Consider the following 13,530-nt stretch of genomic DNA (forward strand, 5'->3'; position numbering starts at 1 on the left):
TTTCTACTTGTATGTTAGTCCATTAGGGAAATCTCCATAGGTTAGAAAGTAGGCAATGTTCGAGAACTAGGGATCCTGAAGACTGCCCATCAATTCCCTTGTTGATTCATCTTCCTTGCTTAAGTCCTGATTTTCCACTATCATTTTGCACAAGCCATTCCATCTCACCAACTTCATTGGCTTCAGATCAATGTCATATTCTTGTACCTTAGCTATCCATGCATGTCTAGTATTGCAACCTATTTTTTGTTAGGTCAATATACTTTTGACAGTTGAATCAGGTACAAACAAAATAGAATGAGAGTGTAGTACATAAAATATAATTTTTTTGAGAGCTCTTACCATTGCATAGGCATGCTTTTCCATTTGAGAATATCTCAACTCATGCTCCTTAAGGAGGGTACTCATGAGAGAAATTGGCACTTGGATACCTTCCGTATTCTCCTACATGAGTATTGCAGACAATGTATGGGCTGAGGTGTAACAGTATAATATGAACTCGTTGGTGTAATCTGGATATACCAGCATGGGTGCTTTGGCTACGGTGTTCTTGATTTGATCAAAAACCACTCTTCTAGAGTCATTCCACTTCAAAATCTGACTTCCTTTCATCATATCAACAATTCACTTAGTGATTTTGTTGAGAATAGATTGAAAAGAGATTGTTAAAGAGGGAGATAGTAGGTTACAAAGGCTAGTTACAATAAGAAAGTTTAGAAGAACAAGTTACATAAATTTTGTCTGCCAAGGTTGACTGAGTGGATAGTAGGTGTCGAGAAAAGTTAGTGCAAGCTAAGTAGAAAATTAGTTGTAGCTGAGTAAAAGTTCATTCTAGTGTATGCTGAGCTAAGTAGTGGATGCTGTGTAAAGTTTACTTAATTCTGAGCACCATTAAACTTTAGTTCATGCCGAGTAATTTCACAAAGGATGCCAAGAAACACAATACGTGCCAAGTGTCAAAAGCTAGTTAATGCTGAGCTACTGCATTATTTGAAAGATCATGAATTTGATGGATCTAAGCTGACAAGTTTGTTTTCTTGGATTATGTGAACTAGGTGGAAGATAAGATTGATGAGCTAGTGGCACAGAATTCAAGGTAAACCATTTTGAGGAACATTCAAAGAGTTATGAAAGAGAAGTTTCTAGAAGAGATATGAAATATGGGGTAGATTCATTGAATCCTACCTAATCTTTCCTAACACTAAATTAGATGATGGAGAATGAGCAGCAAAAGATCTTAATTTCTTATTTATAGGAATGGTTGGTCATGAAGAAAGGTTTTCATGTGTGAGAACCTAAGGAAGAAAAGGAGTGAAGGGTTTTTCTTCATCAAGTGACCTAAGAGAAGAGTCTGCATTAGCATGTTAAGCAAGATGGCTTAAGGGTATGAATGATTGAAGGGTGAAAAAGCTACTAGAGATGCAATGAGTGAAGGCCAAGAAGAATGGAGGACTAGAATAGAGATCTATAATTTGCAAATGGAGTTGTAAGTTGTTATCAGATCAAGCCTTACTATTACTCTCTAATAATTGTATCAGTCTAGGGTAAATCCTTTGGATTAAGGTTGACCTAATAAGCATTTGTAAATCCTTTAACTGGGTTACATTCCAAGTGAACGGTCTAAAGTCTTCTAACAAGGCTCACTCCTAACAAGGTGATTGAAATCTTTTAATAGGGTCACATTTAATAGTGTGTATTGTAACCTTTAACATGGTTGGCCTTTCACAAGGCATCACTTCAAAAGAGTGAAAAAGAGTAGCACGTTATTGGTGGTTTTCCCAAATTGGGATTCCATGTAAATTATTGTGTCAAGTGTGTTGATGAATCTATTATGTTTCATCTTTACATTTTTGCAAGTTGATTTGATAGTAACCTACAAGTTTTAAGTGATTGAATAATCTTATGGATGCATGCATGATGATACCTGAAAAATTTAGCTCCTGGATGGCTCTAATGCCTTCTAGGTCAATCTCGATGGCTTCTTGGGAAACTATGTGACCCAAAAGTTTATGCTCTATAACATAGAAGACTGATTTATTGGGATTGAGTGAAATCCCATACTCTCTACATCTTCTCAATACCTTCTACAAGTCCCTTAGATGATTTTCTATTTTCTTGGAAAAGACTACCACATCATCCAAGTAGATAATGATGATCTTATCCTTTAGATTAGAGAATGATGAATTCATAGCCCGTTGGAAGGTGACACCACTATTTATAAGTGTAAAGGGCATTCTATTATATGAAAATGTTACCCAAGGAGTGGTGAACATAGTCTTGAACTGATCTTCTGGGTTTACCTCAATTTGGTTGAAACCCAAAAATCCATCTAGCATAGACATCATTTTAGAGCTAGGAACTATATGTAGTAGGTGATCCATGTTAGGAAAGACATAATTTTCCTTTAGAGATTCAGTATTCAAATTCCTAAAATCCACACAAATTCTGATCTCCCCACTCTTTTCTCAAACTAGGACAATGTTAGCTATCCACATCGAATGATATATGGAGTAGATAATTGTGGCTTCCAATATCTTGTGCACCTTTCTTAAGATGGCATTAGAGACCATTGGGTTGTAGTTATGCTACTTGTGCCTAAAGGGAGTAGCTTCAGGCTTTAGGGGTATCTTGTGCTTCAATTCACCATCCCTAAATGTTTTGAGGTCCTCATATCCCCAAGAAAACACATCTTTGTACTCTGTCAACAAACCTTTTTCCTTTTCTCTTTATTCTTTTGAGAAACTACTACCGATATTAACTATATTTGGTTTATATTTGGTGCCAATATTCATCCCTTCATATTCTCCAGAAGTTCCACCTTTCCTTCCTCTTTCCCTTCAAATAAAAGGATCATTCCTATCAAAAATTTTCTCAAGGGAAATGAGACAATGAGGGATCTTGTTACCTTTGAGTTGTTTAGCTCCAAGCTCCAACAACTTCTTGGTGTCAGGGGAAAAATCCTTATAGATGCTTTCACTCCCTTTGAAGTACTAGTTGTTGAAGGATTCATATCCTTCTAGGAATGATTAGATTTTCTTAGCATCATTAAATACTTGCTAGGTTTCTACATTATAAGGAACATTGTTCTAAACAAGATTTCAAACTTGTACCCATTAGCCATGAAATCGAAATGAGGGAGTAACAACAAGGAAGATGCTTTTAAGAAGTCTGCCCTTGCATTCTTCTCCCTCGGAACAACTTGAATTGAAAAAGAATCCAAATGCTCAATCTTGTCCTAGACTCTATTCTTCTAGTTCTTGAGCCTAGCATTATTCATAGTGTACTGAGGTCAAACTTGTTTTACAATAAGCTCAGCATCCCCTTGAGCTCTTAGAACTTTGATTCCTCTTTTCTTTACAATAGTGATACCTAAAAGCAAGGCTTCATACTCTACTGTATTGTTGGTGTTCTTGAATTGCAGCTTATAGGTAAGCTAAGTTACATATCCACTTGAGGAGATCAACACTACACCAGCTCCAGACCTGGCAGTTGCATAGATACCATTGAACTCAAGGGTCCAAATTCTTAGATCACTGGAAGTATTTGGTTTCTCTTCTTAATAATCAAAGTTAGAGAACATTATGTAGTTTTTGAACTCCATCTCTTGGTATACAATTTGCACCTTAGGATCACTAGACTTTAAAAATGTGAATTTATCCTTCTCTTCTGGTTCAAACTTGATCTTCTTATTCCCCATAGGAATAATGGCATGAGACCAATCCATCTTGATTTCACCTCCCATGTCTCTAAAAAAGCTTCTACTCAAAAGCATCCCATAGTTGGGAGGAATATCTGCTACAAGGATAGTTAGTTTCATTCTCTTTGTAGGGTGAGCAACGAATGCTACTTTTGCATCTTTTACCTAACCTATTAGAGGGACTTTCTTTGCATCCATGGAGTAGCAACATCCAAAGGTTTTGGTAAGAGTCAAGCAAAGGGCATAGACAACTAAAGAAGGCATGATGTTGTTAGAAGCACCAGAATCAACAATGAAGTTACTAAGCTTATGGCTATTTACATACAAGGGTACATAGAAGGGGTCTAACTTTTGACCAGGGGATGTCGCTAGGACTAATGCTTCTTTCTCTTTGAAGAGCATAGGAAAAATGGGCTCTTCATCAACTAGGGGGCCACTGCCCAATTGAGGTTCGTCATTTGTAATGGTAGAGTTGACATTAGGCTAAGTTCTAGCACTAGCAACACTTTTACAATAATCTACTAGTTTTTGTAATTCAGCCGAATGAGTTTCGAAATACTCAAGGGGAGACACTTGGATACAAGCTTCATTGCAATATTGTATAATATCAAATGAGGAATGAGGCATACTACTTGGTTCAAACTTTGATTTATCCTTCCTCTAGGATGGGGAGGTAAATGCTCCCACTGTAGTTGATGAAGGGCTAGTTGTTGTTTTCTAGGAAGGAACAAAGTTTGCTAAATTCTTCTCTCTTTGACTTCTTATAAGCATGGTCATCTGAATTTCATCTAAAGTGACAAAGAAATCACCTCTAACCTCTAAATTTTATTCATACTTCAAAATGAATGTTCCAGAGTTGCCATGTGAAGTAGAATCATCTTCACTTTTACGATACTTGATGGTTAGCTCATTAGAAGTAGTGAGTGTATATGCTATATTAGTATGTTAGAAACACTAAATTAAGAAATCAAAAGCATTTACAAACTAAAATATCATAACATAAATGAGAGACTAAAGAGGAAACCCCAATTGGAAATATGAGCCAAATTAATGGACTCTCCCAATAGGATTTAGCTCTTTTCTTGGTAGATGAATCTAAGGATTGGGATGTATGCTCAAGATGCTCAAACTATGCTTCAATGGTGGGGATGAGTAAATGGAAAATTGGTAGCTTTGTGAGCTCTCAATTTGGCATTATAAGGGTATGGTTGATGGCTTTTGGTTCTCAAAGTAGCATTATAACTTTGGCTTAAAGGTTGTGATTAAATGGCTTGCGAGGAGATTCAATTTATAGGCTAAGGGCTTGAGGGATGGAGGGTTAAGATGGAAGAAAATGAAAAAGCTTATGGAGGGCTAGGATGCACTCAAAGGGGAGCACATGGATTGTGCTTGTTTAGCACCAACCAGGGAGTGACACATGTCACAAGGTGAGTGGATGGAGGCAAGGGGATGGATGAGTCAACAAAGGAGGCTCAAGGGATAATATCTTCATAAAGACCCTTCATTATGGCTTGTAAGAGTAATGAATGGTCTTGTAAGAGTCTTTATGGCTTTGTAAGAGCATTGAAGGCTTAGTGGTTGGGATATTTTGGAGGGAGTTGAGATTGTTGACTTTCCTTAGCTTAGGAAAGTCTTAAGCTTGCTTAGGTAATGTGACAACATTAAGGGGTGGATTAGGCTTGGGTTTAGGAATAGATTAGGCTTGTTAGAGATATGAAAGTGGATGACATTCATGAGGGTGGGTGAGTTAGTGGCTAAGCTTGATTAGTATGGGTGGATGGGGTGGATTAGGCTAAAAAGGGGGTTTAGGATAGTTTAGAGGTTATTAGATTTGAGGGCTTTATTTATCAAATAAATTTATTTAATGAATGAAAATTTTGGAATTAGATAGAAGAATAGGATTAATTGATAAATAATAGGTTATTTGATTTATCAATTAGGACTATAGATGATTAATTAAATTAATCAGCTAGGGGATGGCAAAGGATTAATTAAATAAGAATTTAATTAATGATGCCTTTAGAGATAACTAAATAGGATTACCAAAGCAGTGTAATCAAATTTAGGTCTCTACATTTTGCCCCTCTTTGACATAGTGTTGAGACAACATTATTTCAAATAAGTTCTAATGAAAAAGACACGAGGAAGATTTTTTACCAACAAGGTTGCCCTAGTCTCGAATAAGAAGAGGAGAGACTAGAATTAGATGATGCCCCCTCAAGAAGGCGGCGGGAAAAGAAAGCAAGGCTCGACGACTTCTTGAAAAGTACAAGAATTTGAGATGAGCAAGGAGACTCAGTTAGCTTAACAGAATAGGTTTAGTTAGCTCAAACTCTCACTATAGGAGAATGATAAAGGGAGAAAATTAGAGGCATAAGAGTAAATAAGCTTAAGACTTTCAGGATTGGGGGAAGGATGAAGGATCAGAGCACTATAAAAAGGAATCCAGGATAGGGAGATGGATGAGGGGATTATAAAGCTGATGCAACAAGATTTCAAAGAGTCATAATGGCAAAAGATGGGTTTCGGAGATCCCTAGGACTAGGATTGTGGATCTCGAAAGATGAGGCTTGGTGGATTGATTTGGATTGGTGGATCCCTAAGACTAGGATTGTGGATCCCTAAAGCTAAAGGTGAGGAGTGATTCAAAGAGATACTGATGCATAAGATGGGGTAGGAGAGACAGATGCTGGATATGGATGGGGGATAATGGAGATGAAGGGAATCCATTGAAGCTTTTTGAGTAGGGGGATACTTCAAAGAGAAGTACCACCATGTAGTTGAGCACTAGATTTGCTATAGGATTGTTGGTTAATTGCCAAGGTTACCAAGAACATCAAGCCCTTTTCACCAACTGTCCAGAGGACTGACGAACTAACTCAAAATAAACATGCAAGGATTGTCCTAACATCACACATGAATCTCAAAAGAATCAGAGTGGAACTGACATTGGGTAACCTACAAGAAGAAAACAAAAACAAACAAAAGACCTGATCAAGACCTTACACTCAGATTGCCCCATTCACAGTATACCATGATATGGAAGATCATGGCAACTTTGAGGAGGGAACAAAAAGATTGTTTGGAAAAGATACTTCAAGACCCAAAAAGGAAGATTCCAAATCAAAAAAAAAGAAAAAATCCAAAAGAGAACCATTTACCAACGAGATGGGTAGGATGAGGTACTAACGAACCAAGATCAGACATGAGGAAAGCTATATCCTGCAAGGATCTATCAGAGAGCACCTAAGCTGATGGATCTGGATGAGTGATGTGGCTGGCAAGCTGAACTAAGAAGGATAACACTTTGGTGATAGGAGATCTAGCTAAAGGATGCATTGGAATAGCTAACCAAGGGTTGTGTGATGTGTGCAATATGTTTATCAAGGAGGAACTGACATGAAAGCTGGATAGATACAATGGTACTAAGCAAAAGAGGATGTACAAGCTAAGGGACCAAGATATGCTATAAATGTACAAGGTTGTTCATGTTTGGGTTTTGTGAGATGGAAATATTTGTGAAGGGTGGGATGTTTGTAATAGTTGATAGGCGGATAGGTAGATGATTTGCGAAAAGCTTGAGGAAAATGGGATTCTTTGTGTGCATGTGATAGGATACAAGCTAGGATACAAGATTATTTAAAGCTAGGATATGGTATAAGATTTGGACAAGATTTGGATATACAAGCTATGATACAAGGGATGATACAAGGTTTACAAGCTGTACAGGAGGTATTTACAAGCTCCATTAGATTTTGGGTATTTGGTTGGAACACCAAGGGAACAAGCAGGTGTTTTATGGGATGGTGGGTGAATGGATGAAGGATAGGATAGTGATAGATAATGGATTAGTCTTAGTACACAAGGTGCCTAAATTACTAAGTTTTCACCAAGGTACCTATCCAAGGCACTTGAATTGCAAAGTTTTCACCATTGGACGCTTATTTCTCTTTACTATATTTCTGTATTTTTCAAAAGCTGGGTATACTAAGGATCTTCAAGCATAGAACTTCTTGAGATGAATGATGTTAGTAGGATCATTCAAAAGTTCTCCTTCTGGTGTAGATAGCTGATAGGCTCTGGAGCCAAAGGAGGTAGTGACAACATAAGGACCAAGCCATGTATGTTCAAACTTACCTTTCTTTTCTTGATCTGCTTGAACTTTCATATTTTCTTTGAGGACCATGTCGCCTGGCTGAAAGTGTTGTGGGAGCACCTTCTTGTTGAAATTACTTTTCAGATGAGTTTGATAGACTATGAGATGATCATAGGCCAGTTGTCGCTTCTCGTCTAAGAGATCTAGTTGGGTGAGTCTAGCTACTCTGTATTCTTCATCTGATATTTGCCCTCACAAATATATGCGCAATGAGGGAAGTTCAACCTCTATGGGTAGTACTACTTCGGCACCATAGACTAAGGAGTATGGAGTTGTTCTTGTGGATGTACGAAAGGAGGTTTGATAGGCCCATAGAGCTGGATTTATTTGTAGGTGCCAATCACAGCCGGAATCATTGACAACTTTCTTTAGGATTTTGAGGAGGGTTTTGTTAGTTACCTCTATTTGGCTATTACCTTATGGGAAATATGGGCTAGAAAAGTGGTGATGGATGTAGAGGGAAGTGGATAATTCTTCCATGTTGAGATTTTCAAAGTTACCTCTGTGGTCAGTGAAGATGGTGGATGGGATGCCGAAGTAACAAACAATCTGGTACAAGATGAACTTGGAGACCTGAACTCCTGTAGCTGAGACTAGGGGGACTGCTTCCATCCACTTAGTGAAATAGTCTATAGCTATTATTATCCATTTATGTCCATCAGATGAGAAAGGTGTGATAGTTCCAACTAGATCAAGGCCCCAACAAGCGAAAGGCCAAGGTGGTGCAATGGGCTGTAGATCCTGTGCTGGAGCGTGCACAAGATTTGCATGCTACTGACATGGGAGACACTTTTTGACAAAGTCACAAGAGTCTTCTTCAATAGTTGGCCAATAGTAGCCTACTCTAAGGATTTGTCATGATAGGACAATACCACTCATGTGGGCACCGCAAAGTCCGGAGTGTACTTCTTTTAACACCATCGCGGCCTCATTTTGGTCAAAACATCGAGAGAGAGTATCATGATAACCCTAACGATATAGGGTATTGGCTATGATAACATAGCAGGATAATTTTTGGATGAGGTTCTGGCATTGGGTATGTGTGAGATGAGGGGATATGATACCATCATTAATGTAAGTGTGAATCTCATGGTACCAAGGGGATTGGGGACCAACCAAGATACAAACACGGTTTGAGTCATCATTCGCATAGGCAGGTGTGAGGAGTTGCTCGACTAAAAACTCACACTGTGTAGCTGCTTGGGGAATTTCCAAGAGTGAGTCGATAGTAGCCATAGCATCTGCCACTTTGTTCTATATTCGAGGCACTTGTGTAAATTGAAGCCTTGTAAAATGTTGGGTTAGCTAATCAACTAGCTCTTTGTAGGGTAAAAACCTTTTATCTTTGGTCTGATATTCATTTAGGGCTTGCTTGATGATGAGCTGAGAATCACCAAAGATTTGTAACTCAGTGATGTTCCATTCTGTAGCTATCTTTAATCCTGCTATGAGAGCCTCATATTCAGCTATATTGTTGGTGCTAGGGAATTGTAGCTTGAAGGCTTTTAGAATGTAATCTCCTTGAGGTGTGACAAAAAATATTCCTGCCCCTGATCCATGAGATGTTTATGAACCATCAAAATAAAGTTTCCATGTGGGCTGTTCTTCAATTAGATAGATATGCTCATCTAGAAATTATGTGATCAAAGGATATGCATCTATTAGAGGTGCATCAGCTAGGTGATCTGCTATAGCTTGCCCTTTGATTACCTTTCTATCCACATACTAGATGTCAAATTCGCTAAGGAGCATAACCCATTTGGCCAAACAGCCTGTAAGTGTTGTTCTAGAGAGCATATACTTGAGAGGGTCGATCTTGGAGACTAGTTGGATGGTATGACTTAGCATATAGTGGTGAAGCTTTTCAGTTGAGAAAACAACTGCCAAACAAGCTTTTTCCATAGGAGTATAATTGAGTTCATAACCAACTAGGGTTCTATTGATGTAGTAGATGGCTCTTTCTCTGTTATAGTCATCAAGTTGTGATAGAAGTGCCCCTAGAGTAGTAAGCGTTGCTAATATGTACAAGATCAAGGGATGATAGGGAACTGGTGGAGCCAAGATAGGGGGATTGGTGAGATACTGCTTGAGCTGATCAAAGCTACGCTGACATAAAGGATCCCACTTGAAGTTCTCATCCTTCTTTAGTAAATGTGAAAATGTTGTACACTTATCTGCAAGCTAGGAGATGAAGCACCAGACAGATTGAAGCTTTCCCTAAAGAGAGTGAAGCTGTCATAGTGTCTGGGGAGGAGGCATGTCTAAGATAGCCTTGACCTTCTTTGGGTCGATTTCTATACCTCGTTTAGAGACTATAAAGCCTAGAAGCTTGCCAGATGTGACCCCAAAGACACATTTCTTGGGATTCAACATAAGATGATATTTGGCTAACCTATCAAAGACTTTCTCCAGGTCAGCAAGATGATCCATGAAGGTATGAGATTTGACCAAGATATCATCCACATAATCCTCCAAAATGCTATGGATAAGATCATGGAAAATGGCTGTCATAGCTCTTTGATAGGTAGCCCCAGCATTCTTTAGGCCAAAAGGCATCATGTTGTAACAAAAGGTTCCCCAAGGGGTAGTAAATGTTGTCTTATGCTGATCCTTTTCTACAATCTTGATTTGATTATACCCAAAAAATCCATCCATGAGGGACAAAATTTCATGTCTAGCTGTAAGATCTACAATCATATCTATGTTGGGCAAGGGAAAATCATCTTTTGGACAAGCTTTGTTAAGATCTCAAAAATCAGTGCAGATTCTGATGTCACCGGAGGGTTTAGTGATGGGGACCATGTTGGAGATCCACTCTGAGTAGTCGATAGGTTGAATAACCTTAGCAGCTAACATTCTTTCTAATTCGTCATCAAGGAATGTATGAAAAAATTTTGAACCTCCTAAAGAGCTTACCTCAAGCGGACCAAAGACATCCGAGTGTACAAGTTCCAATGGTTTCTCCTTGAGATCATGTCCATCTTTCAAGAAGCTGACCCGCTTTTTTTTCGTAAAGATAATGTTCATAAAATTCCAAATTTGCTGATTGGAGACCTGGTAGTTGATCCCTTTTGAGCATTATCTCAAGGCCCTTTTTGCTCATGTGGCCTAATCTTTGATGCCAAAGTGCTACATCGTTGCCCATGACTATCATAGCAGCCCCTATTTTAGTAGGCTTCTCAAGGAGATAAAGATTGCCAACTTTATTTCCCTTGGCAATTATTCTCGAACCCTTGGTCACTTTCCAAGTATCCGAATATAAGAAGGGATAATATCCTTGGACAAAGTGCTGACTGACCGAAATCAAATTTTGCTTTAATTTGGGAACATGGCGAACATCTTTTAACAACCATTTCCCTCCATCTTCCAACTGTAACAAAATGTCACCTTTGCCAACTATTTCGTAGGATTTATTGTCTCCAAGAAATACCTCTCCAAATTGACCTTCATGGTAGTTTGTGAAACAATCCGTACATGAAGTAGCATGGAAAGAAGCTCTAGAATCTATCACCCAAGAATCTGATTTTGTGTCACTTGTAGAAAGAACTAAAGCACATTCATCTTTCTCATAGGCTATATTTGCTTCCATGTTTCTCACATTTTCTTGTGCTTTCTTGTAAATCCGACAATTTCTCTTTGTGTGGCTAGGCTTACCACAAAACCAGCATTCACCATTCCTACCTCTTGACCTTGAACGATTGGGTGAGTTTGATCTTCGCTAATTGTAATTAGTATTTCCTCTATGATGGCTTCTTCCTCTTCTCTCAGTGCCGACCATAGTGAGAGCATCACCAGATGAGGAGTCTTTGTTACTCCTTCTCATGTCTTCACTTAATAAAGTGGCAACAACTTCATCATAGGCTAGCTTTGACTTCGTAGAGCTTGAAGTACTTACAACTGTAACTATGGGATCCCAACTATCAGGTAAAGAACATAACAAGATGATTGCTTTGGATTCGTCAGATTGAGTCATACCAACCGAGATTGCTTGACATAATAGGGTGTTCAAATCATTTATATGATTTGACATTGCAATCCCTTCCTTCATTTTTAGTTTGTAGAGTTTCTTCATAATGAAGATATTGTTTGCAGCCAACGCCATTTGATACATATTCTGAAGTTTGTCCCAAACATCTTTGTTGATGTCTCATTTGAGACATTGAACAAGACATTTTTCACTAGTGAGAGAAAAATGGATGCCATCACATTGTCATCTATCTTTTTCCAATCTTCATCAGCCATTGTAGATGGTTTCTTAGACTTTCCTTCGATTGCGAGAGCGAAGTCTTGCTTAACCAGCAAGGAATGCATCTGCACTTTCCACAGGCTATAATTCTTGCCTGTAAATTTCTCTATTTTCAAATCCTCCATCTTTCCAAAAAATTCAACACTAATTTTCCAATCTGCACACCTCATGCTCTGATACCAATTGAAAGGATTTAAACAAAGAAATTAAATGTCGCAATAAGAAGAAATACACAACACTGAATTTATCTTGGTTCACCACAATAGTGGCTACGTCCAGACTGTAGAGTATTGAATTAATAAGAAAAAGTTATTTACAAAATGAGAAGGAGCAGCAAATAAATGGGCTCCAATAATATTAAAAATGAAGAGTCTTTAGAAACCAAGAGACTCAATTATTGCAGGGAACAATGATGACTATTGGCCTTCACAATATCAACAAAAACAAGCAGATCAAAAGGAGATCATAAGAGAAGAATTGAAAAGGGGGAGAATAAATTTTTGGAAGTGGAAGTGGATACATTGGGATTCATCTGCCACACCAACATCCTAAATCTGCTCTGTCTGCATATCAAGTGAGCAGTCTGATTTCAAGCTATTGGTATACGAATTCATGGCTAACAGAAGCTTGTTCGACTATCTACATGGTGGCCTAGGAATACAAGAAATGGTATTGCCATGGAATATACGTTATTAGATCACTCTTGATGCAACTCGAGAGCTTTGTTATATGCACCATGATTTCTGTCCTCCATTGATGCACAAGGACATGAAATCTAGTACAATCTTGCTGGATGGGAACTTTCTGCCCAAAATTACAGATTTTGGAGAATCCATAGTGCCCGAAAGGTTGGGCGATGAGTGTGTTGTTTCTAGTTATGTAGGGTCACATGGATATATGGCCCCAGGTATGAACGCTTTACCTGACTAAAATTTACTTAATAATTTAGTTATCCTTGATAGAATATCTAATTCTCTGATCTAGATCTATTTATACAACTTTTCTAGGTGAAACTGTGGCATGTAGAATACGTGGATAGGTTAAAGGTGATCAAGAAGAGTGACATATACAGCTTCAGAGTGGTGATGTTAGAGCTGGTGAGGGGAAAGAGGGTGACGAGAGAGGCGGAGTATGGAGAGGGGGCGAACATAGTGGAATGGATACAAAGCAGAATTTTGATGGAAGGGGCACTACAACAAAACAAGCAATTTTAAGACTTTTTTTAAAGACAAAAATCTATCATTGTCGTAACTTTTTCTTTCTATTTTATTTATTTATTCTGAAAAATTAAAATTAGAGTGGTAAAGTATTTTTATCCCACCTAGGGTAAAATATCAAATCATTTGGGTTTTCTTTCCATAAGCAAAAGGTGTAGGAACATTCCTGACTCTCTTCTGCCAAAACTTTAGAATTTTGTTCAGAGGCATTCTA

General features: G+C 38.2%; 1 protein-coding gene across 1 annotated transcript; it reads left to right on the forward strand.

The window, feature by feature from the left end:
* Positions 1–12,711: 12,711 nt before the first annotated feature.
* Positions 12,712–13,313, forward strand: LOC149538387 (receptor-like serine/threonine-protein kinase At1g78530). The gene is made up of 3 exons (XM_089802461.1): positions 12,712–12,768; positions 12,865–13,006; positions 13,126–13,313. The coding sequence occupies exons 1-3, from the start codon at positions 12,712–12,714 to the stop codon at positions 13,311–13,313; spliced, it is 387 nt and encodes a 128-aa protein (XP_089658587.1).
* Positions 13,314–13,530: the final 217 nt, after the last annotated feature.

The sequence above is a fragment of the Cupressus sempervirens genome, chromosome 9 (assembly GCF_028749045.1).
Source record: "Cupressus sempervirens isolate cs-2001-9-10 chromosome 9, ASM2874904v1, whole genome shotgun sequence".
NCBI classification, from domain to species: domain Eukaryota; kingdom Viridiplantae; phylum Streptophyta; class Pinopsida; order Cupressales; family Cupressaceae; genus Cupressus; species Cupressus sempervirens.